Below are 24,563 nucleotides of genomic sequence, written 5' to 3' on the forward strand. Positions count from 1 at the left end.
TTCTATTTTTCAGGTCAGTTTTGGTGAATTATTTCTCCCTAGACATTTTCCCGTTTTCACATTTTGTTGCCTCGTCACTCAGTATTTTATCATCCATTCTTATTTGCTCCTTCAATTTCTAGTATTGCCCCTCTCTTTTCCTGGATTCTGCCTTATCAGAAGTTTGCCTGATTTTTGATCCTCTTTTAAAGTTTTTTTTTTTTAAAGAATTAACTCTTGGCCTTGTTTAAATATTGTATATAGCTTCTTATTTCATAAATTTCTGCTTTTTAATTTTTTTCTACTGTCTTTGAGCTCACTTCATTTTTCTAATTTTCGAGTTAGATCTTAGCTAATGGTTTTCCACTCCTGTATTTACTTTCTTACGATTTATTTAGGCCTAGCTCTAAGCTCTCAGCATCACCTTCATAGATTGAACTACTTGGCATCCTAAGTGAACTGTTCAAGCCAAGGCAGAGTTTTCAAACAAACTCGTAACTCCCATGCATCTCTCTGGTAAAGTACCCAGCAGCTCCCCTACCCTCACCCCAACCCTCACCTGTATCTAGCCAGTGTGTGACATACACAGCACCCTGGACTGGGGCCTCCACCTGCAGTTGCTCCCGCCCACCCACTGGCCCCAGGGGAGGACAGAGAGGACAAGAAAAGCTCAGGCCCTGAGTCTGTACATGCAATACATTTTTGGCCTGAAGGTCCTCTAATAGGTTGCATTTAAGTGTAACTGTGTCTCCTGTTTGCTTAGCACTACAGTTAACAGAGCTCTGTCTCAATCCATGGCTCATTTCTTTCTATCTGCCCTATGGTTAGGGTTTGGCAGGGGGTGGGCAGTGGTCACATTCCCAGCCCATCAATAAGAAGATGGAGGCACTGAGAGGTTTGGCATCTGGTCCTCCAGCAGATGGTTACTTTTTGAATGCATTATCTTACTGGGACTCTTAGACACCCTGCCCTCCCCCCACCCCCCGCCACCCCCACCACCGCCCAGCATCCCCACTTACAAGTTAAGAAGCTGAGCCTCAGGGAGGTGAAACACTTAAGTCACATAGCCTATATCCCTACCCAGGACACTTTTCAAAGGGAGATCCATGAAAGCTCTGGGATAGAATGGGGTGGATACTTGGCCCCTAAGGACCTATTATTATAGGTAAGTGTGAAGACAGGGCCAGCAGGCTAACCCCTCATAGGCCTACCAAGAAAAGGTTAAAATCAACTAATTTTCAACTTCTGGTGTCTCTTCATGGCTACCCTCCCTCCACATCCACTGGGGGCCTGGGCATGCTTCTGCCACATGCAGAAGGTGCTTGTGCCATGGCATTTATCTCTGATGCCCTTCTTGGTAGTCAGGTGGGAACGTCACCCTGGGATCACAAGGGGGACAAGGCAGGCAGAGTCCCTGCACCCTTCTTTCCCCTCAGAGCAGTTTGGCCCACTATCCACCTACATCTTTCTTCCACTCCTTTCATTGCAGGGTCAAGACTTTTGAAACAGGATTCCTCAGGGACAGGATTGCCCTTGGAGGTGGGAAGGACATGAGGTCAGACTAACTGGTGTTGACCGGGATGTCCTCCAGCTGAAGTTTGGCACTGAGGACAAGGGATTTGGGTCCCTGCCAGGCAGAGAAAGGTTTCTCGTTTACATTTCCTCACCTCCCTCTTTCAGGTCTAGTGTCTTTTCCCCATGACCAGGAGCTCATAGAAATGGTTAAGTATAAGATGATTGTGTGCTGGGAATGTGGGTACTAAACCAGCATGGACAGTTCTGGGTTTCTCTACTAATGCGTCTGCGCTGGGAGTGACTCACCCCTAACCCGGTGTGGAGGGGGTGGGGGAAGTGACTGGCAAGGGAAGAGGGAGGCGTGTGTGAACTCCAGATGTTGCATGTGCCCTTAGGTTTGGCGCTGGGTGTGTTTTAGCGTGAGGACCTCAAAGGGCAGCATCAGAGAGCTGCGCTGAGCTGCATGGAGGAGTAGTGGGGAGGCATGTTTCGTCATGCTGACATCTGAACAAAACTGGGACTAAGGGCTTCAGTTAGGGTTAGGCAAGGGTTACAGCATGTCCCAGCAGGAACCCCAACCTCTGGTCCCATTCCTGGGGGAAGTGCCTGGATAAATCAAGTGGGTCCTAAGAGACCTAAACAAGTCTCACTTCTAGGATGTAATGCTTATACTTTGTATCATTATTTGTAGAAGTTGAGATCTTGTGTTTTGCCTTTTAAATTATGCACAAAAGCATGGTTCCTAGTGGCTACACTAGGGCTCAAAATGCCCATTTAGAAAGCTACCAAGTAGCCCAATGATGCTGTTGGAGAGTCTGAAGCCCAGGTTTTCAGACTATGAGCCCCATGAGGCTGGGAGATTTGTGATAATTCCATAAGCCTCAATCCCTTACTCCTTGCCCATGCCCTCAGGACTAGCACCCCTGGGTTCTGGGAGGACAGAGTGCCCCTCGCAAGTAAGTAAGCAGAGTCCTGGACAATTGCACCAGAATGTGACTTACTGGTCAGTCACAGAGGGGCCACTGCTCCTCAGCTGCTGAATCCTCGTAATTGCTGCTAGGAGCCATGAGGCCAGAACTGGGCTTGACCCAGCACCAACCACTCCCCAGCCACGGTGTTGCTTGGGTCTGTGCTGTACATAGTCTCTGGGCCCTTCTTTCTTACTCTAGTCCAGCACAGAAATTTTTCAGTTGTATGACTAAAGATCTGGACTATTGGCCCTGGGAGAGTACCACCCCCATGCCACCAGCAGTGTCCTCCTTGAGTACGTGGCTATCTGGCTCCTTGCGGCACATACCCTCGGGTCCCTGTGCCTGGGCTGGGTGAGCCCTGTAGGTCAGCATGTGATGCGCGTGTTTCTTTCCTGGGCCACAGCCACCCCACGTCATGCTGCAGCGCCGCGGAGATCATGGCTGTCCTCTTTTTCCACGCCATGCGCTACAAGCCCCAGGACCCCCGGAACCCTCACAACGACCGCTTTGTGCTCTCCAAGGTAGGAGCCCAGCCTGCTACCCTTCACCTGGGGCTGGATGTCATGTGGGCCCTGGATGGGTGAGAAGATGCTGGCAGTGAGCCATCTCCAGCCTTCTCCCCCAAGGCTCCTTCTGTGCCGACCTAGCTGGTAAACTTAACCTGAGTTAAGGAATAAATGACTGAATTAATAGGGGACAATGGAAATAACCTGCCATGTGTTTTGCCCATTTGGTGTTGATATGCAAGACTCGCGTCCAGGCCTGGGTACGGCTTTGTGGCTTTCTGCACGCGTCTTTCTGTGCTGTGCCAGCACCCCTAGACCACAGCTTTCCCCTTCAGAAGTGGTAGTTCATTGCAGCAGGGTTTGGGATGGAGCATCCCGTCCTACGCCACCCACGGGAGAATCACAGCCACAAACTATGCTACGAACTCTTGAAATCCACCTGTACCCAGGCCTGGCTCTGTGGCTTCTGGTCTCTTGGAGCAGGCATGAAAGCTTAGAAGTCTGTCCAAGTCCACTCACATGCCAGAAACCAAGGATTAGGGCAGCTGGCTGCCTGCTGGGGTTTTGGCTTCGGCAAGCCTCACAGCTGTGCTCCCCCTGCACCTGTCCTAGGGCCCGCTTGGCCTTGGCTATGGGAATTTCAGGCTAGAGAAGGATGAAAGGAAGGGAAGTGGCCTCACTTGCTTCCTCCCCTGAAATGGATACCCCGTCCCACAGGCTTAGCCAGGCCTCAGGTTTCAGTGTGAAGTGGGAACAGACCCCCAGTATCAGCTCCCGCTCTGACCACTCCCTCCACCATCCATCCCTTGGCAGGGCCACGCAGCTCCCATCCTGTATGCAGTCTGGGCTGAGGCCGGCTTCCTACCCGAGGCAGAGCTGCTGAACCTGAGGAAGATCAGCTCTGACTTGGATGGGCACCCTGTCCCGGTAAGTGCACCCTGCCAGGATCCGCACAGGCCTCTATCTCCACTTCCTGTTTCCCAAGGCATGCTGGAAGGCGGGCAGGGGTGCCCACTGAGAAGCCAAGGGTGTCAAAAGGTGGAAGGTGGAGAAAGGCACCAAACTGAGGAAGGAAAGAAGTGGGTGTTTTGGGGACTCACTCTCTTCACCCCAAGCTGGTGAAGAGTGAGGCCTTTCGAGGCCCCAGCCTAGGGTTCTCTGTGTCAGCTGCAGAGACAGCCTCTCCCCAAGCACCAAACACCCAGCTTCCCTTCCCCTCCGGGCCTCCCTGGCGATACAGACACAGAACAGGAGTTCACCAGGGTGTCAATACAGGATCACAGGATACTGGTGATGCCCCAGGAAAGGGGCCCAGTTTGCCCCTGTACCTGTTTGGAGTTCATGGATTACCATAGAAACTATCAAACACACTCCCCCCACACACCCCAATCTGGGTACCCACTAGGGCCAAATGTTCTGTCAATTTTGTCATGAATTCTCCTAGTCACTGTGAGGTGGGTGACATGGGCTCCATTTACAGATGAGGGAATGGAGGCCCAAAGAGGTTCTAGTCCCTGGCCCGAAGTCACACAGCTCCTTGGTGGGCAGAGCTGGTATTTGAACCACACCCACAGTTACTGCTGTATGGGAATGAGAAATTACACTGGTTAGAGGCTGCCCTGGGGCTGTGCCTTCTGCAGACCCAGCCAGCACTGCTAAGTCTAGGTGGGAATGTGGCTGGCCCTCAAGTCCAGGCTCCTGGGAAGTGAGCTGCTTCCATCTTTCCCCCATGAGTAACTATGGCCCTCTGTTATGACAGAAACAAGCTTTCACCGATGTGGCCACTGGCTCACTGGGCCAGGGCCTTGGAGCCGCTTGTGGGATGGCTTACACAGGCAAATACTTCGACAAAGCCAGGTAACACTCCCACTCCCCACCCCCACCCTGGATAGTTCGGGGAGGGATTCAGCCCCTCTTGCCTGAGCAGGAGCTGAGTTAACAGTGCGTAATACCGTGGCCAGCTCCCTTTTCAGATGAGGAAATAGGCTCAAAAGAGTAATGGGACCTGCCCAGTGTCCCTTGATAGTAACTGGCAAAACCAGGTGTGAACCCAGAGCCCATGCTCCTGACCATGTGCTCTTTAGCCAGAGTGCTTTGGCTGATGAGTTCCTGTGTCGCCCTCAAGCGTGGCTCTTGGACCCCAGAAGTCTCAGCAGGCCCTGTCCCCCAATATCTGACTAAGTATCAGGCTGAGGTGTTTATATCTTTGGAAAGAAGACTGTTCTAGAGGGCTCGGGACATCCCTAAGCCCCACCTGTCAGCTAGAGAGGACACAAACATTGGAGAGATTGACCTTATCATAGACCTTTCTGCTCCAGTGCCTGGTAGTTTGGAGAACCTCTTGAGGCAAATTTCAGCCACAAGACTGGCAACTGTGGCCCTGTTTGGCCTGCAGACAGGTCTCTGTTGCGGGGAGAGGAAGAATGTTGGCTACAGGCTTTAAGGAAAGCACTTGTCAAATGGTTTCTTCATGCCATTCCCTTTTGGGGCCCTGTACTTGGTGCTCAGGGCTTTATAGGGTTTCACCTTAATAAGCAAGCACCCTTTACGGCTGAGTGGTGGCATAAGTATAGCTACCCCTTCCACAGATGGGGAGACTGAGGTAAGATACTCACCTAGTGGTGGAGGTAGGATTTGAATCTATTCAGTCTCCAGGCTCTTCTGAAGGGCCTAAAGGAAGCAAAGGTTTGGGAAGCTCTGTGAGTAGGAAGCTTCCTGGAAGAGGGGCTGATGGAACCCTGCCTGCAGGTGGCAGGAAGGGCCTCGCTGTGTGGCCCTGGCTTCCCCAGTGTCCTACAGTCCACCCCACTGGCATGAGAAGGGCTACAGCCAGGGCGGTAAGTGGGGAGTGGTGGTGACTTCAGGCCCACCGAAGACAGGTGGCTTCAGGGAGCCTGACTGGAAGCTACACTGCAATGAGCACCTACTGTGTGCAGGGGAAGGGGCTTCAGAGACTGCTTTCCAGGAGGTGAGCCGAGGCTGTGAGGTGTCCCAGACCTCTCAGGCCAGTGTCACCTGCCAGCACACGTTTGCCTTCTTCAGTCCCTCACTGGGCTTTGGGGCCAGGCCCAGCTATACCCAGAAGTGATTCACTGTGAAGTGAGGAAAGTCACAAAGAATGGGGTGTATGTTTAATAGTATTTTATTTGGCACAGAACCAGAGATGTGAGTTAATTAGTACCTACAGTTGCTTGAAGTAATTCCCTGTGAAGGGTCGTTTCCTGACCCTAACATAATGGAACAAGCCAGTGTATGGAGAAGGAGTTTAACTCCCTAACTCCCGTTCCCAGCGGCTGGGGTTGGCTAAGGTTTAGAGCCTGGGCCCCCCTGGGGAGGGGAGTGGCAGAGGCATCAAGAGAATTATCAGGCCATGCCAGGCTCCAGGAAGTAGTGTCATGATAGAGCAGATCCAACCTTCAGGCATGTCCCCCAGCCAGCAACAGGGAGTGTACAGCAAATTGGCTCACTTTTATATCTCTTTTATCTACTCATTTGAAATATACAGAATAGCATTAAAAAGAAATTAACATTTTCTTTATGATTAACCACTCCCCTATTTAAATCTCACTTAATGTATCATTTCCTCCATGTTATCATGAGAAGAAACTTAGAAATTTGGAATCCTAATATTTATACACATTTACATTCCTCTTTTTAGAAAAACCTAAACATCATGAACATTTTCTCATGTTGTAACTGTCAGGAGCTAGTTTTAGTGATTACATGATGTTCTGTTTTATGGATCTGCTGCAACCAGTTTACACAGTCCTCTGTGTTTGGACGTTTCAGGAAGTTTTCAGACACCTCTGCAACAAACTTTGCCCCCCTGTTTAGGGTCCCTTCTCTTCACGTTAGTTCATGACTGGACACTTGCAGCCCCGACCCCTGCCCCCTACCCCCCCCCCCACCTTAAATCTAACAGCTTTGGGCAATTCAGAGCCTCAGGGTGAGCCCCGGCTTCTGTGGGGCCCCTTTGATAATAAGCCTCCCTAGTATTTGCTCAGGACCCCAGGACACCCTCCTGACCTGAGCTTACTGGCCCCAAAGAGGCAGGTCTCAAAGGCTGAGGTGCTGGCACTCTGCTTTTAGCCCCAATCTAACTTCCTTGGAAGTGGTGTACGCTTGGGAAGGCAGCCAGTCCGCTTCCTTGGAATTGCTTTCTGGGGAGGTCCAGTTCCCTAGAGTCCTCTCTGGCTCAGCTGCATTAAGCTGGTCACTTTTGGGAGCTGTTGTGCTAGACCCAAGCCCTCCAGGGTCCCTGGACTTCCTTGCACCCTGCAGGATGCAGCTTCGGATAAGCCTCTGAGTGTGGGGCCTGGGAACTTCTCCTGGCCAGGAAACCAGTGGTCTGGCCTGTCAGAGGTCACAGAAGGGAAGGAAGCCAGAGCCTTCCCTGACCTGCTGGCCTGCTGAGGTGCTGAGTCATGCTGACAGCACCATGGCTGTCCCCAGCCCTTCTCCAGCTCCCTTTGCTTTAGCCCTACAACAAGGAGGCCTGGAGGCCCCAACTGCTCAGGTGCAGCCAGCTCTTAGGCCACAGCTCCAGAGCTATATCCTTCTGCAGCAGCAGGGCAGTGCATCCCCTCTGAGCCCACATCCAGGCACCAGCCTCGCTCTTTGGGCAGAAGAAAGGGGAGTCTCCAAGTCCTGCAGCTTCTCCTCCTGCGTGCATTTCTAGACATCAAGGAGTGGACAGTCTGGGCTGAGTAGTCACATCTGTTTGAATCTCTGTTCAGCTACTCCCCCCACTACACATGACCTTCAGACAAGTCCCTTGACCTTTCAACTTGTTTCCTTTTCTGTGTGTTTTAGGAATAAAATTCCACTTACCTCCCTACCTCCCTCAGAGGGTCACTCAGCACAGGGCCCAGCACCCTGCCATAGCCCCTAGGAGCCCCTCAATGCCACATGCCAGCCCATGAATGGGGTTCTTATTTCTATACCTGTGACTGCTGCCCCTCAGCCATCCCCTCACATCTGAGGGGATGGTAATGTGGGGGTGGGTTGTCAGTTCCTGAACTGGTCTCCCTGACTCTAGCCTCAACTCCCAGGGTTTACTTTTCCCTGGGGCCAGTGTTCTTTTTGCCATGTCATACCACCTTTGAAACAATCACAGTTGCCTGTGTTGAGGGCAGGAGAAGGCCCAGGCCCAGCCCCAGCCCCAGCCCCAGCTCCAGCTCCAGTCTTAGGCAAGGACCAACATCGGTCCACTAGGGAGAGTTCATCCTGTGAGGCCACGAGCCCAGTTCTCGAGTCCTCTCATTAGTTAATGCTCATTCCTCACCTGAGGCCTCTTCCCCTAGAGTGCTGCCTGGCACTCGTCACAGCTGCCCCAGCCCAGCTCCTTGGAGCAGGAAGGGTCTCTTTCCCTCCGGCCCACCCAGAGAGTCCCAGGGCTCCCCCAACAATCCTGATTTGGGGGAGGGTAGAAGGAAGTGGGCACATCCCTGCAGCAGGCAATTCAAGCCCCTGCAGCCGGCCGTGAGCAGTTAGCCCCGACGAACATTCATTTTCCTTGTGTCCTGACGACCCCTGAGCCCCCGGATCTTCTGACCAGATTGCTGTCATCTTGGAGCTCTGTTTCTTGGGAGCCAGTACTTTCTGGAGCTCTTGACCGCTTCCTTCACAGCCATGTCCTCAGGGTGTGGGCTTGGGGTGGACATCAGGGAGCTGATGGCACCCTTGCACATCATGTGTGGCTGCTGCTTCACCCAGAGGTCAGGCTCCTTGGGAGGGTCAGGCCAGGAGCACAGTGACCCAGGTGAGAGGTGCCAGCCTCACGCCCACTCCCCACATCTGCAGCTACCGTGTCTATTGCATGTTGGGAGATGGGGAGATGTCGGAGGGCTCTGTGTGGGAGGCCATGGCCTTCGCCGGCATCTACAAGCTGGACAACCTCGTCGCCATTCTTGACATCAACCGCCTGGGCCAGAGTGACCCTGCCCCGCTGCAGCACCAGTTGGATGTCTACCAGAAGCGTTGCGAGGCCTTCGGGTATGTACAAGGCTGTGGCCTGAGCACCCTCACAGCATGGGAGCCATCTGTGCTAGAAGCTGGGCAGGTACGAGGGCTGAAGCCAGAGGCTAATGAGTCTCCCTTTTTCAGGGTTTGACTCACAATTTCAGACTTTGGGTATTTGGACTTAAAGTAGCAGCCCAGGCTACCTCATGAATTTGTAGGCTAAGGCCCACTTCTGAGTTCCTTTGTCTGTGTGGTTGTGTGGCATCCTAATTCTCAGAGCTTTTACATAACGTTCTCTCACACATCCTCACTTGTTCTTGAGGGAGGGGGAGGAGGTGTACACAGTGTGAACCAAGTTTGCTCAGTGAGGCTAAGGGACACATAGGGGTTTGAACATAAGTCAGGTGGCTGCCTCCTGTGCCCAGCCCCAGCCAGCCTGTGGAAGAGGAACAGTACCCCTTCCTAGTGAGATGGGAGAAACAGTTTTCAGACTACCCCCTGGGCCTTGAAAGTTGTGAATTCAGAGTCACGTGTTACAAAACAGGAAGGTCCATCTGGGTGGGTGTCAGCCAGAGGGGCCCTCACCTCAGTGTCCCTCCCCTGCCCCAGATAAAAGCTGCTCTGCAGTTAGGGCTCCAAGATACCCAGGTTCCAGGCTCAGCCTCGGTTGAGAAGACTGTGGAGGACTCTGGCCTGTAGTTCTGCAGGGCCCTGAGGGCCAAGGGCCCTTTGTAGATGAGTCAGTGACCAGGGAAGGTCGAGATAGACTTGCAATACCAATTACACAGGCTGACCTTATAGAGAGAGAAAGTAAAGAGAGCAAGTATCCTGTTAGGCAGAAGAGGAAACAGCCATAAAGTACTTCAAGGACTTCGCCAAGGCCACATCAGGCTGGGGAGTTGAGTATATGACCCTGACAGCTAGGTCTGTGTCTATATAACCCTGTAGCTCTGAAGGCAGATTCCTTAAGTCCTGGCTCTGTCACTAACTTGCTTTGTGACAGGTGATTCTACCTTCAGCATCTCAGTTTACTTGTCTGTAAAGTGGAGGTGGTAACAGCTCCCCCTGTTGTAGTGAGACACATGGGTCGTGTGTTGTGCTTGGCCCAGTGCCTACAGAGTACATGTTAGCTGCTATTTTCATTATTAATGTGCCATAAAGAGTCCTAGAAGGGATTGCCTTAAAGAGAAAGGTTGCCCTGCACTGGCTCCTTCCCCTAGACATTTGACAGCATGGCTCTTTTAAAAATGTTTCCAGCCTACATCCAGCATCTGTGAAGTGATCAAATGTTCCCCTAAATGAAAATTGGGCCAAAAAATTCATCAAATATCTAATAGCAGATTCCAAACCTAGTACATCATCCCAAAAGCAGCTTTCAGTAGGAAATGAATAGGTCAGGAATAAAAGATGCAATAAATGAACTAAGCTTTGAATTACTTAGGAGAGAGGAGGAAAATCTGTTCAGGGAAAACAAGAGGAAGTTAAATAATTTGAAAAGAGAAAATAAAACCCAGATTGGAAACAGGAATGTTTTAGACTTCCTGACTCCTCCAGCTCTTTTCCAGATTGCAGCCGTGCGGTAGAGTGAGGGCAGACCTTCCCTGGGACCCTCCTCAGGGTCCTCGGGCCCCTGGCCCTTGCTCCTCACTCCCACCTCTCTGTCCCCAGCTGGCATGCTATCATCGTGGATGGACATAGCGTGGAGGAACTGTGCAAGGCCTTCGGCCAGGCCAAACACCAGCCAACAGCCATCATTGCCAAGACCTTCAAGGGTCGAGGGATCTCAGGTCTGTTTGCATGAGCCTCCCTCCCCACTCCTACGCTTGGGGCTGGGTTCTGGAGCTGACCGAGAGGGTGGGGTGGGGCATGTCTCTGAGATCTTGTATCTAGGGAAGCACCATCCCTCTGCTGCCATAGCGAGTACACCAGGACTGGGGAACGGGGAGCAAGAGACTGTCCCCTGAAGTGACTCAATGGTCAACATAGCTGAGCCAAGATTCAAACCCAGGTTAGGCTGGCCTTGGCTAAGGGGCATGTGTAGGTAGGAGGAGAGGAGGGGCTTGGGGAAAGCATGTCAGGGAAAGAACCTGGTGTAAGACCATCCCCCATACTCCCTCCTTGGCTGGCACTTCCAGAGCATCCTTGATGGCTCCAGCTGTCTGTCCTGAGCTGAAGGGCCGACAGGGAGCCCTAGGAGAACCTGAAAAGACCTGGGTTTTTCCCTAGAGGTGAGCGAGCAGGACATCTCACGCAGTAGAAAAGTGCTTAGAAGACTGTGTGGGTGGGTCTGGAAGATAGTGGTCGTGTCAGGCATGAGAGCCATGCCGGCTTGTGGCTTTCTAGCCCACAGGTGCGGGCTCCAGACCTTGAGGCTGGGATGGCCTTGACCCATTTTAAAGGTGGGAAAATGGAGCTAGAAGCAGTCGGGAACTTGCTCAGAGACACAGGTAGTCTGTGACACTAGGGGGCCTAACTGCAGGCCCTGGGCCAGCTTTACTGTGGCACATGCCCTGGCTGTCCCCCTGCTTGCCTGGGAGTCACAACTTCCTCTCCCTGTGTGGACTTGGTAATTGAGGACATTCACTGCAATGTAGGAGAAGATGCACGGCTTTGGGAGCCTTTTGGAGGGGGTAAATCTAGGAGAGGATTCTGGGATGTCATGGCCTCAGTGCTGCTGCCTGACACCACCAGATGGGATCTAGAAAGCTTGCAGCTTCTGGGGTCCCTGGAGGTCTGCAGAGCTGCTGGGAGGATCAGTCCTTGGCTCTGCCCAAGCTGAGGTAACCTTGGAGGCGAGGGACATTAACCGTGGAGGTAGTAGAGGGCCCACTCTGTGACTCACTGATGTATCAGGTGACCTTGGCAGTGCTTGCCCTGAGCCACATCCCAGCTCCCCTACTGATGGCCAGGATCCCGACCTGTTCAACAAACTGAGTGTGATTTCTACAGCAGATCCCTCTCTGCAGGCTTGGGCTGGGAAGGCAACAGCGTAGAATGGGACAGGGCAGTCTGCTCATGCCTGTTCCCATTCCTATTCTGTAAGCTGCTGGAGGACTAGGCTAGACATGTGGTGTGGTGTCCTGGTACCAGGACCCTCCTTTCCTCAACTTGTGGTGTCCAGTGCAGGGCCACGCTTGACTGCGATGACACCATTCCTCCCTTTCCACTGGCCTGCCCTCAGTGGTGGAGGGCCGGGTTCCTCTGAGCACCTTCCTGGCCTTCTGGGAGCTTCTGTCTTACCTGGCCCTCTGTCCTCCTATATTGGACCTGCAGGAATAGAAGATAAGGAGTCTTGGCATGGGAAGCCTCTCCCCAAAAACATGGCTGAGCAGATCATCCAGGAAATTCACAGCCAGATCCAAAGCAAAAAGAAGATCTTGGCAACTCCCCCGCAGGAGGACGCCCCCTCGGTAGACATCACCAACATCCGCATGCCCACTCCACCCAGCTACAAAGTCGGGGACAAGGTAAAGTCAGGCCTTGCTTTTCTGGACTAGCTGGGTGGGGTGGCTGTGGTTCTCTGGCTCCCCAAGGCTAGGGCTAAGATGCGACTCTTGGCAGGGAAAGGGAGGAGAGCGATTAGTACAGGGCGAGGAGGAACCCTGAGATGTTGCTCCTGCTAGTTCCTTCATGGAGACAGCCAGTTCTGGAATTATTTACCTGCAGAGACTCAGAGGGCAAGGGACTTGCTCATAGTCACACAGCAAGGTACTGGCTGCTGGGATCAAAGCCACACCTTCTGAGTCTCCCATCCCTGGTCCATCGGGGCCTTGGCCTATGCTCAGGACTCCTTTGTGTCTGGCCTGGCAAAGGCTGGGCAGTCCTGCCCTACTCCAGGGCCCTCCCCTGGGTGAACCCATCAATGCAACTGGCATCAGGCTTTCTGATTCCCACACTTTCAGTGTATTACCATGCATAGTAGGGTGAGTTCACAGACCTGTCACAGGGGAGGGAAAGTGGGGGTGTTAGTACATCTTTTGCAGCTCAGACAGCCCACAGCTTTGCTGAGGACAAAGGACTTCCAAGTTGTTCATTGTAGAAGTTCCTGGCAACCTTACAGAAGTTAAGTTTCCACAGGGTCGTGTGTTACTGGGCTTCCTTTTTCTGTTCCAATTTTCATTCTTTTCTGCTCTAAAAGATGTTACCCCTGAGACTGTGCATGGCTCTAGGCCACACCTCACACATGCCCACAGCAGTGCTCAGCCTTCTCACTCTACTCCACAGATAGCTACCCGCAAGGCCTATGGGCAGGCCCTGGCCAAGCTGGGCCACGCCAGTGACCGCATCATCGCCCTGGATGGGGACACCAAGAATTCCACCTTTTCAGAAATCTTCAAAAAGGAGCACCCAGATCGGTTCATCGAGTGCTACATTGCCGAGCAGAACATGGTGGGTGCCAGGTGTGAGCAGGTAGACACAGGGCTTTGGGGCAGAGGTCTGAGGGGAGCAGGGGCAGGGCCAAAGCCATTTTGCTCCTTTGGGCCGCTACGATGGGAGTGCCAGGTGACTGCTGTGTGCTAGCCCACCCAAATGACTCCAGAATAGCTAGGACCCAGCACTGACCCTTGACTTTGAGTAAATATAATTTGAGGGGGGGATGTGTCATGTCCAGGTGCAAATGTACTGAACGAGTGTGCAAACAGGAGCTGAACAGAGTGCAGGTGCACACAGGAGTACTACATGTAGGCCAGGGGTGGTGAATGGGCTCTCTGGGCACAGGAGGAAGACTTGAATGTGATGGGCCTAGCAGCCAAGTCTGCTGAACCCCTTTTATGCACAAGGTCTAGACTCCTGACATGCACACAGTCGAATAAGCAGCCCCTTGTCAGGAATGATGTTTCGTCCTGTTTTTCGAAATATCTGCTCCTCTTGGCTAAGGACCCTAGCTGGGTCTGCAGGCCTTTACAGATCTCTCTGGAGTCTTCTGGCTTCACAGTTCTTCAGCTGAACCTGAAATTCTCTCTCTGGTTTCTAGCCTTGGCAGCTGGAGGGTCCAGATTAGACTAGCAGGGTTTGTGGGTTGGGGAGGCCCTAGGTGCTAGGGAAGGAGGGCTCACTCATGTCAGCAGTGGGTTTCAGGGCTGTGGAGGCCTCTTCTGAAACCAATTGGTTCTAGCTGATCTGGAACCAAAGGCCGTACTAATTGCTTCTGGGCGAGGGGTTTGGGGCTGGAGCCTCTGTGGGGAGACAGAGGAGATGGGAGGCCTGGTCTCTGCAGAGGCCTTGGGGCTCGTAAGGGAGATTAGTGGTAAGGGGGGGTAGTTGCAGAGGCTGGACCATCCGTGCCCAAACTTAAGTAGCCTGCTCTGTGAAAGGCTTTTTGCTTGTTTCTAGGGGAAAAAAAATTCCCCAGGACAATAATTTTAAGAGAACTTTTGATATGGTTATTTCAAGTTGAAGGATTTCCGTGTTTGGAAACAGACTGTGGAGTACATGCCTGGATAGAAATCAGTTGCATGAGGGGAGGAGAATTAACAGTTACTAGGATGACGACCCTGCCCCCCACCCCTCAAAAGGGGTTCTGGGCTCCTTGGCCACCCTCTCCCTTCTGTACCCCCAGGTGAGCATCGCCGTGGGCTGTGCCACACGCAACAGGGCCATACCCTTCTGCAGCACTTTTGCAGCCTTCTTCACGCGGGCTTTCGACCAGATTCGCATGGCAGCCATCTCCGAGAGCAATGTCAACCTCTGCGGCTCCCACTGCGGTGTGTCCATTGGTGAGTTGAATCGAGGCCAGGATGTTTACAACTGGAGCTTCCCTGGCCTTCTGGACCAGGCGGTGAGGGGAGTCGGGGCCAGGATTCCATTCCACAGATGGGGTCTTACTTCAGCATGTCCTTTCCCACACCACAGGGGAAGACGGTCCCTCTCAGATGGCCCTGGAAGATCTGGCTATGTTTCGATCGGTCCCCATGTCAACTGTCTTTTACCCAAGCGATGGGGTATCTACAGAGAAGGCGGTGGAATTAGCAGCCAATACAAAGGTTAGTCACAGAGCTGTTCCTTTTTCTGCTGGCAGCTAGCTCTTCCCTAGAGGGATAGCAGGGGAGGCCAGCATGCAGGCACAGAGCTGATCATTCACTGCCCCAGAGTGGTATCGCCTGAGCTTGCCCCTGATGTTTATAGTTAGAAGTTAGACTAGGAAGAACAAAATACACACCACCCTTCCTGCCTCATGGCAGACATTGCTAATTGATTATCACACTCTCCGCTGAGAACCCAGGTAGCCCCTGCCAATCTGGCAGTTGATGCCCCTCTGGCCTCCTTGAGTTGGATTCACCAAGACAAAATGAGCTAAGCAACATGGTCCTGACCAAGAGCCGTGCTCCATAGACCAGAGTACCCTGTGGTTCCAGTTCTCTGCCTGAGGGCTAGGGGCATGCCAGATGCACTCTGGGGGAGCAACCCCACTTGGGAGGCCAGTCTTCCTGATGGAAAACTCATTTTCCACCTGGGGCTTGGGGCTGGCAAAGCTTTTGGGTGGCTCTCACTCAGGAGGAGTGTTGGGAGCAGTGCATGCTGCAGAGAACGAGTCCTTTTTCGTGCTAGGGGAGTGGCCAGCATGAGGTAACTGACAAACACCTCCGTGGGGACAGTGGGGTAGAGGAGGTTTGTTTGCAAGTGGGAAGTGAAGCCTTTCTAAAAAGATTGCTCTTCGAGGTTGAATGTGCGACATCCTGTAATCCTCAGTTATTGTTTTGTTCCAGGGCATCTGCTTCATCCGGACCAGCCGCCCAGAAAATGCCATCATCTATAACAACAATGAGGATTTCCAAGTAGGACAAGCCAAGGTCAGTGTAGTTCATGCGCCAGTGAGACCTCACAGAGTGAGCCCAAAGTTGGGGCCTACCCCAGGCCACCAGTACCTGAGCCTCACTGGCCTCCTGTGTCACCTCTAGGTGGTCCTGAAGAGCAAAGATGACCAGGTGACTGTGATCGGGGCTGGGGTAACCCTACATGAGGCCTTGGCTGCTGCTGACCTGCTGAAGAAAGGTGAGGAGAGAGGGACCCAAACAGTCTTTGGGAGCTGACTACATACTAGGTCTTGGGAGTGGGAATTTTACCTAATTAAATGATAATAGTGAAAAATAAAAGCCACCTTTTAAGCACTTACTACGTGCCCATTATGATGCTAAGTTCTGGGGCTACAGTGGCCACAGTCCCTGCCCCATGGCCCTAGAGTTGAGGTGCCCCAGCATGGCAGTCAGATCAGACGCCCTGGGCTTCAGTGGGGTTCGGTCGCCACTCAGCTGAGCACTAGTTAAATAAGTTATTCAGTTTCAGTTTCTCCATCCATAAAATGGAGATACTGTCCTGGGGACTTAGTAAATGTGATCTGGTGTTGTTACTGTCATCACAAACTTACAAATGTTAGCTACCGACACTGTAGCGGAGACAGGCATTAGCCTCCCCTACAATAGAATCACAATAGATATCACGTCTCATCCATGCTGAGCACGAAAGAGAGGGTGGACATGGGCATCCTTAGGAATATGATCTCAGATGTATGTAGGACTGATAAGCAAAGAGGGGAATGAAGAGACCCAGGCAGGAGGAATGGCATGTACAGGGCTCTGAGGACCTGGAGGAAGGGCTAGGCAGGAGCAAGATGGGCTGGAGAAGCCAGAGAAAACTGGTCCCAGCAGGGATGGAGATCCAGGGGGAGGATGTGAAGCAGGCATAACTGACTTGAGTTGGCCTTCTGAGGTTATTCTGCTGGGTCATCACCTGACCTGACACCTCACCCTCATGCTTGCCTGTGGCCACAGCTTTCTTCCCCATCACCCCATGAGCTCATGGCTTATTTCAGATCAGACCCTGGAGCCGTCCCTCTGGCTTCCCCTTCATCTTCAGAGGCATCTAGGAGGATGAAGGAAAGCTATGCAGGCCCTACACATATGCCACTTAATGTTCTTTGACAGTATAAAGGTCAATAGCTCCTTGGCCCCAGGGTGTGAGGGAAGAGAGAGGGGTGCTCCTCTCTCTTCGCTAAGACCAGGTGCTCCTAAAACAGACCAAGGAACGCTTCCAGGAGGAGGTGGGTGGGTGCAGAATGCCAGAGGACATGGGAACCACACATAAACAGGAAGGGGGCAAGCCATGGGGGGTTGGCAAGCACAAGCCCAACAACGGGAACAAGGGGACAGCTGGTCCTCCTTGGGACAGGGACAGGCCACAAACTGAGCTTTTAGCTGTATGACAGCTCTCAGGACATACCAGCCGGGCCCCCTCCCAGGGGCCCCATCAAAGGCCACCAAAAGGCAGACCCACAGCACCTAGCCCATTCCCCTCAGCTACACCTCTGCATCTACCTTCACAGAGAAGATCAACATCCGAGTGTTGGACCCTTTCACCATCAAGCCCCTGGATCGGAAACTCATTCTTGACAGTGCCCGTGCTACCAAGGGCAGGATCCTCACGGTGGAGGACCACTACTACGAAGGTAATAGGTCCTGGGCCAGAAAGCCAGGGCCACATGGGTCAGGGAGGGGCCCCGGGTCACAGTGCTGGACATCCCAGCCCCAGTAGGGCAGCTATGGCCCAAGAAACGGAGAGCTGTCCCTCTGAGCATTTGGATCTTGGCCTGTTAGGCCTCAAGCTAGGCCTGGGACCCAGTGAACTCTCAGCTGCTGGAATTCCCCATGCAGTCCTTGCCCCACAGGAAGCCAGTGGGGATTCTTATCTCATTGCTAAGAGTGAAAAAGGTGGCTTGTGTCCCAGAAGTAGTTGAAAGTTAAGGCTATTCAGATTCACACTGGGAAAGCAACACAGAATTTGTCTTTCATGAGTCCTTCCCAAAGCGACCCTCTCATACCACCTTCTCACAGGAGAGGTGATGGGCCTAGACTCTTAGGTCAAGTGTAGATGCTAGTCCATTAATGACAGCTACTCACCAGATGGTGTTAAAAATGATTCAGAGGCTACATGTGGGCTTATGGAAAGAAAATAAGTGTGGTTATTGATTAGTGATGTCCTCTGTGGCTGCAGTTGTGGGGAAGGGTTGGTGCGTATGCCATCTCTACCATCCTTGGGTTAGGGAGTAAACTCAGACTGGCAGAGGGCCAGGGGACGCACCTACTGCTTACTCTGAGACTGAATCACTTGACTCACCTCCTTTCCTTTGCCCAGGTGGCATAGGTGAAGCGGTGTCCTCTGCAGTAGTGGGCGAGCCTGGCGTCACTGTCACTCGCCTGGCTGTTGGCCAGGTACCAAGAAGCGGGAAGCCAGCTGAACTACTGAAGATGTTCGGCATTGACAAGGATGCCATCGCACAAGCTGTGAGAGGCCTCGTCACCAAGGCCTAGGGAGTTACAGGGTGTGGGGTGGGGGTTCTGCACATTCCGGAGAGATTCTGGCAGAGGTGCTCAAAGATGTACTGAGAAGAGAGGTAAATATATGTTTTGAGAAAAATGAAGCGGCCCCTGATATGTTTTTTCTTTGATATGGATGTGGCCAGTGCTGGTTCTGGGGAAGAAGGGTAGAAAGGAGAGGGAGGAAGGTTGGTACCTTTGGCTCTGGGCCAGAACCTGGGTGTCTTAAGGCCTCTGCAGCCACCTTTCCTGGGCCCAGCATCTGCCTCAACTGCCACAACTGCTGCTGCCTCCCAATTACTGCCAGATGACATTGGACTACAATCTGCTTTCCAGCCCAGAGTCTGCAAACCCAAATCCCTCACCTCGCCCTCAGCCACCAGTCCCAGGGAGGCTGGAAGCTGCCTCCGGCCAGGGGCTATCCAAGCCCCCTTAGAGCTGCCTCACCTCCCCCAAGGCCCTGCAGCCCTGCCTCAGGTCTCCCAGGGTGAGGAGGTGCCCTTGCTTATTGTCATTGCTCCTTGCCTTGTCCTCTTAACTAGTAATCTCAGAGAAGCAGAGGGACACAGGACAGCTTCCATCCTGGGGGAGAAGGTGACCCTCAGGTTGGCATCAGAGCTGCAGGTGGCAAGTTAAACAAGAAGGTCCAGCTCCCACCCTCGACCACAGACCAGACATCCTCAATCCTGAGTGTTCAGGACTGCCTCCCCTCAGCTTGCTAAAATGTACGTCTCTGGGCCTTGCTTCTTGAGCCTGGAACTCTATTCGATAGCTGTCTCAGGAGCTTCTCATGTCACACTTAGAGAATGGTGCCAGCCTCGGCTCCAGCCCATACCCTCTGCTGGTTCCCTTACTCCCTGTGACCACAACCTATTTCTCCCCCTGCTGCATGGGGCTCAGTGGGAGTCAGCTCTACTTGTGCTAACTGTAGAGACCTTTGTACTGGCCTAAGACAAACTAATGTCAGAAAAAGGCTGGACACCCCTGGCCACTGGTGGGGTCCTCAGGAAATCCTCAGCCCTTGGGGAAGATAAGATACATTGTAGACAATCTGGACAGAATGAATCAGTCAGACCCACAGATGGCAAACCACCACCCACTCAGCTACTTGGCCAGTTTTGGCTGTACCAGGGACTGTGTGCCTGCATTCAACTCATCAGAGCCAGAGGGAAGGGGAAGAGCAGGGCTGGGGAAGAGGCCTGGGCTGGCATAACCATTCTCCATCTCTGGGTTAGAGCTTCTCAGCCTGTGAGCACTAGCTGGAGGTGAATTCAGTAGTAGACTTGGGGGTCTGAGCAAGCCTCAGGGAGCCTGTGGACACCAGGCACTGCGGGAGCCCACGTGAGGAGGAGGAAGGGTTGAGGGCAAGCCTCTTCCCTTCTACGTGAGACATTAGGGGTAGGGCAAGAGGGACAGTTGTCAAAGCTTTGCGTCCTGACACAATTATGATGCCTCCTTGTATAGTCATGTGCCACATAATGACATTTCAGTCAACAGAATGCATATATGACAGTGGTCCCATAAAATTCCTATCAATCACCTAGTGACGTCATAGCACAACACATCACACGTGTTTGTGGCGATGCTGGTGTAAACCTACTGAGCTGCCAGTCATAAAAGTATAACTCAATTATAGTAGTGTGCCATACGGTTTAGGTTTGTGGAGCTCTATGATATTCGCACGATGAAATCGCCTAAGGATGCATTTCCTAGAAGCATCCCCTTTGTTAGGTGGCGCCTGACAGTAATCCAAAATAACCGTAAACCATAAAAGAGGAAGGAAATCCACAAAGGTCTGTAGGCTGCAGTCCTGGGAAAGAGAGGCGGGGTGCCACCTAGTGGTCTCCCTGGTACTGCAATGCGTGGGACAGCCCCTAGGTGGATCTGAGATAGGACTGCCGGGGGCCAGTTGTCATAACAGGGCTGCAGCCAGCAGGGAACAGGGAGCAGCAGGAGTGGGAGGTGAAGGTGACAGTATACCTCCTGCAAGCCAGTATTTTATGTGTACATATCTTGCTTAGTCCTTACAATAGGATCATCCCCATTTTACAGATGAGCTAGTACTAAGGCTCAGAGGATAAACCAGTGAACCCAGCACAGTACTGGGCAGAGCTGGGATTGGGACTCTAGAGGTCCCAACCTCTGCCCCCACATTGGGCCATCCTGTAGAAAGGGTTGTACGGCAGGCCCCCTAGAGAAGGGCCTTGTGTCCTGTAGGAAAATGCTCATGGGGAGTGTAGAGGGAGCTCAAGTCCTGTAGGTTTGTCAGCAAAGTTGCCTGTGGTCCCCAGAGCCTACCGTCCCACACAGAGAAGTTTCTAGAAGCAAATGGTGAGGCAGGCAGCTGAACCGTGGGCACAGATCCAGACCTGCAGGGAGACTAGGGTGGACCTGCTGGGCCATATACCCTGGGCAGCCATGGTCCCCCAGAACCTGGGCAGTCCTGGTTAATCCAACAGGAGAGGCAGCTGTCCTCACCCCAGCCTGCCAGCCTCTCAGAGGCCCACACAGCTTGTGAAGGAGAAGATAAGGCCTGGGTAGGTAGGCACTTGGGGCTTGGGCAGGATGGGGGGCAATGGCAATATTCCCAAGGCCTCTGACCCAGTCCTGGGATAGCAAGGACACAGGCAATTGTGGGACATTTAGGGATCCGGGGGCTATGATGAGCCTCTGAAACTGCCTCCTCTCTTGTTTTGCGGAGAAGACATAGTGCAGAATGTATGTGGTACAGAATATGCTAGGAGACAGTCAGCTGGACCCCCATGGGAGTCCGAGGAACCTGTTATTTCCCCCTCAGCTCCTGGCCAAGGGAGACAAGAAGCCAGGACAAAGTGCCTGAGGCTACCTATGGTCTGACCTCTCGGCCAGAAGAGAGGTGGGGTGGGTGTCACCTAGTGGTCTTCCTGGCCAGGCCTCATGGCTTAAGTAGCTGAGGGGAAGGTCAGCATGGCTCGAGGAGGGCCAAGGCTGTGGGTCATCTGGACCCCACAACAACCTTTCCTGGTACCAAAGAAGAGGCCCTCCCAGCCCAGCTGCCAGAGAAGGGAGGCCAGAGACCACTTTTCTTCACTTCGTCACGCATAGGTATGTGACATAGCTATAAGAGGTATGGGGGGGGGTATGGGTGCCCTGGGTCAGATCTCACAGTCCCCAAGCCACTCAAGTGAGGCTACAGCCAGCTGAGCCTGACAAGAGACAGGCAGGGAAACAGGCAGGGCTGCAGGTACCTCACAAAACTCTTCAGACCAAAACACTATGGAGTAACAGGTCTGGGTTCTGATCCTACCTCCCCAGCTCTCTCTCTGTGCCACTGGGAGAATCATCTCTCCAAGCTTCAGTTTCCTCATCTGCTAATGACAGGTTCCTCATAAGGCTGCTGTGAGAATGAAATAACAGACGTGAGAATGAAATAACAGACGTGATAATGTCGTTAGCACAACGCCAGGGAGATGGGGGCTCAGAAGACAGTTGCAATGCCTGACAAGCCATAGGCAAGGGCACCTGACCTGGCAGGGCTAGTGGTGGTTAGCGCTGGGCTCTGCGTGACTACAATACTTAGGAAGCTCAGGGCTCTCTACCTGCAGTAGTTTGGGATGCTTTTTAACAACCGTTTTTTAAAAGCTTTATTGAGATATATATAATTCGCCTGTTATAGGTATACATTGTAAGTTCAGACTCCATCAAAAATTTCATTTTTGTTGATCTCAGGGACACAGATCTCAACAACTAGCCAGTCTCCTCGTCATTCTCAGAGGCTCAAGTTGTATCACTTTTCAGTAGACAGTGGCCAATGTGGAGGAGGAACCTGCACCCCTAACTGTAGCGCTGGGGAGGGGTGGACTCAAGGATCAGAGACTCTGGGCTATAGCAGTGTCTACTGGTAGTCACACAGCACCAAACTTGCAAGATGCATTCTGGGACAAAGAGGAAGCTTCCAGGCAATACCCAATGAGAGACTAGACAGGTCTCTCTCTCAGTAACTTTAGCTCCCATTAATTTTGCTTCCTAAATTATTCCAAATGTGCCACCTTCTTCCCCCATCCTGGTCCAGAGCCCCATTATTTCTCCCTGCACAAAGCAACACAGGCAGCCTCCAGCTGCCTTCTGGCCTCTGCCCCTCCCCCAATCCATTCTCTACACAGAAGCCCAAGAGAACCTTCTAGAACCTGACACAAACACTTTCCTTTTCAAACACTTCCCCACCCCCACGACTCTCACTGGATTAAGCCCAGCCTCTAGTGAGGCCCTAAATGGCCTCCACTTGCCCCCGCTCCAGCTTCACCCCAAACCATCTCCTTCTTGATCTACCGGCCCAGCTTCTCTCAGTTCCTCCACGTCTCTCCCACTTCCTCTTCTGCCTCTTCTATCCCTCCCCAGTCTGGGTTGTGCTTGAACACTTAGGGCAGAAGAAAACACAAGTCAGTTTGGCAATAGGGAGAAAATGAGGACAAAGAGGAAGAAGAAAGAGCTTGGTTGGGGGAGAATTAGAAGAGACTCTGGGAGGAGACGGCCTCTGAGCCAAGCCTTTGGGCATCAGCTGGGTTTTGACTGAGAGTGAGCTGAGTGTGCATGGGCAGTGGGCGAGGACCTCTAAGAAGGCACAACCTACTTGGGCAACAGTGGACATCTGGTTTGACTGGAGGACACATGCAGGGACAATGGGACGATGCAGCATTGAATGCTAACTTCGTCAGTTTTCAGGCCCCAATTATGCCTGCAGAGACTTCCATTTTAACTTTCGCAGGAAGAGGAAGTTTTCTTTTTCCTTCTCCAATCAGTATTTTATTGCATGCTTTACACTGCCTAGGTCCTGTGTAAAGAAGAAGCCAAAGATGAACCAGCCCTAATTTACGTCCACCAGGCCAGTGATTTCTCAAACCTGGCTGAGGTACAGAATGGGAGATTTCTGCGGGTATCAAGCCCTAGGCCCAAAACACCACCTTTCTATGGCTTTCCTTAGCCAAGATAGCACAAGCTAAAATTCTTAAAAAAGGGTTTACTAAACCAAGAGCAAACAGAAAGGAAATAAACTCCTGGAGGACTTGAAGTATAAAATTAATCAGACACAGGTTCCTAAAACTTCCCAAACCATAACATTGTTTTTCTGTTCTCATCCCCCACACATGAGAAATCCACATTGCAAGCCCAACATTCAGTCCTAATTTCCAAGGCTGGCCACCCTCTCACCAGCCGCCCCTGGAGGCAGGTCATCTAGACGTTTGGGTGGTGCAAACGATCTTCCTCCACTGCTTCACATCCATTCTCTGTGTTCTGTGTTCTGCACGTTCCCGCTCCCTCTCCTCTCTCCAGTTTCAAACACAGTAGAGTAACATGTGGGAGGAGGGAAGCAGCAGAAGAAATTTTAATATTTTAATCAGAAGTTACCAACAAACAACAAATAAAATGCGCCTTTCTTTAGTAAATATTTCTAAATTCTCATGCTTTGGAGGGTTACCTAGGAAATGGCCCTCTGTAGATCTCTAGTTGAAAGATCTAGTAGATCTCTCTCCTCTGTGTTTCTCTCTTTCATAAGGCAATTGTATCTATTATCATCTGTTATGGTGATTTGTTCTAGACTGAAATCCTTAAAACCCAAGAAAGTTTCTAGCTCATCTTTATTTTCTCCACATAGCCAGGTGCAGGGTAGATGCCACATGAATGTCTGTCCGACAAAGTGAGTAACTGAGAAAGGAGTAGCAAAATAGTACATTTACATGAGAAAACTTCATTTTGGTTGAGAAAGTTCTTTGCACATTCACCTTGCTGAAAAGTTTGTGCATTTCATTATCTACACAGGAACAGTTTTCCTGCCTTGTGCCCACCCCTATAGCAGTCATGACGTTTACTTTTACAAAGGAATGTTAAATCATGTGACCTCTAGAGGTTATTTGCCTGCCTCTGCAATACCAGATAATAGTTAGCCCATGTAATTACTGCTTCCGACATTCTTTGTTCCTTCGGGTAGATGCATATTCCCATCTGGAATAATTTCTCTTCTGCCTGAAAGACTTTCTTTAACATTTTCTATAGATGCTGGAGATGAATTATTTCAGCTTTGGATGTCTGAAAAACTCTGACAGCCTTGCTAGTCATAAAATTCTGGGTTGACTCTGTGTGTGTATTTTGCCTTTTAGTATTTTAAAGATTTGCCCCCGTTGTATCACTTGCATTGTTTCGAAAAAGAAAGCTATCATCCTTATTTTCTTTTTCTCTGTATTTTTTTCTTTGATTCTTTTAAGATTTTTCTCTTTACCACTGTCAATTTAATTATAATGTTCTTTGGTGCAGTTTTTCTTATATCCATTGTGTTTGGGGTTCAT

The 24,563-nt window shown here is 51.8% G+C and overlaps 1 protein-coding gene across 1 annotated transcript in view; it reads left to right on the forward strand.

The window, feature by feature from the left end:
• TKT (transketolase) overlaps positions 1–18,347 on the forward strand; it is a 24,522-nt gene extending 6,175 nt beyond the window's left edge. Inside the window, exons 2-14 of the mRNA XM_011378389.2 lie at positions 2,869–2,986; positions 3,785–3,898; positions 4,731–4,828; positions 8,774–8,965; positions 10,601–10,719; positions 12,206–12,399; positions 13,157–13,321; positions 14,493–14,649; positions 14,786–14,916; positions 15,640–15,723; positions 15,832–15,925; positions 17,253–17,375; positions 18,062–18,347. Of these exons, the coding sequence (XP_011376691.1) occupies positions 2,869–2,986; positions 3,785–3,898; positions 4,731–4,828; positions 8,774–8,965; positions 10,601–10,719; positions 12,206–12,399; positions 13,157–13,321; positions 14,493–14,649; positions 14,786–14,916; positions 15,640–15,723; positions 15,832–15,925; positions 17,253–17,375; positions 18,062–18,237 (1,765 nt within the window). The 3' untranslated portion in view covers positions 18,238–18,347. The remainder of the gene's footprint in view (positions 1–2,868; positions 2,987–3,784; positions 3,899–4,730; positions 4,829–8,773; positions 8,966–10,600; positions 10,720–12,205; positions 12,400–13,156; positions 13,322–14,492; positions 14,650–14,785; positions 14,917–15,639; positions 15,724–15,831; positions 15,926–17,252; positions 17,376–18,061) is intronic.
• Positions 18,348–24,563: the final 6,216 nt, after the last annotated feature.

Source organism: Pteropus vampyrus, unplaced genomic scaffold (assembly GCF_000151845.1).
Source record: "Pteropus vampyrus isolate Shadow unplaced genomic scaffold, Pvam_2.0 Scaffold337, whole genome shotgun sequence".
Taxonomy (NCBI): Eukaryota; Metazoa; Chordata; class Mammalia; order Chiroptera; family Pteropodidae; genus Pteropus; species Pteropus vampyrus.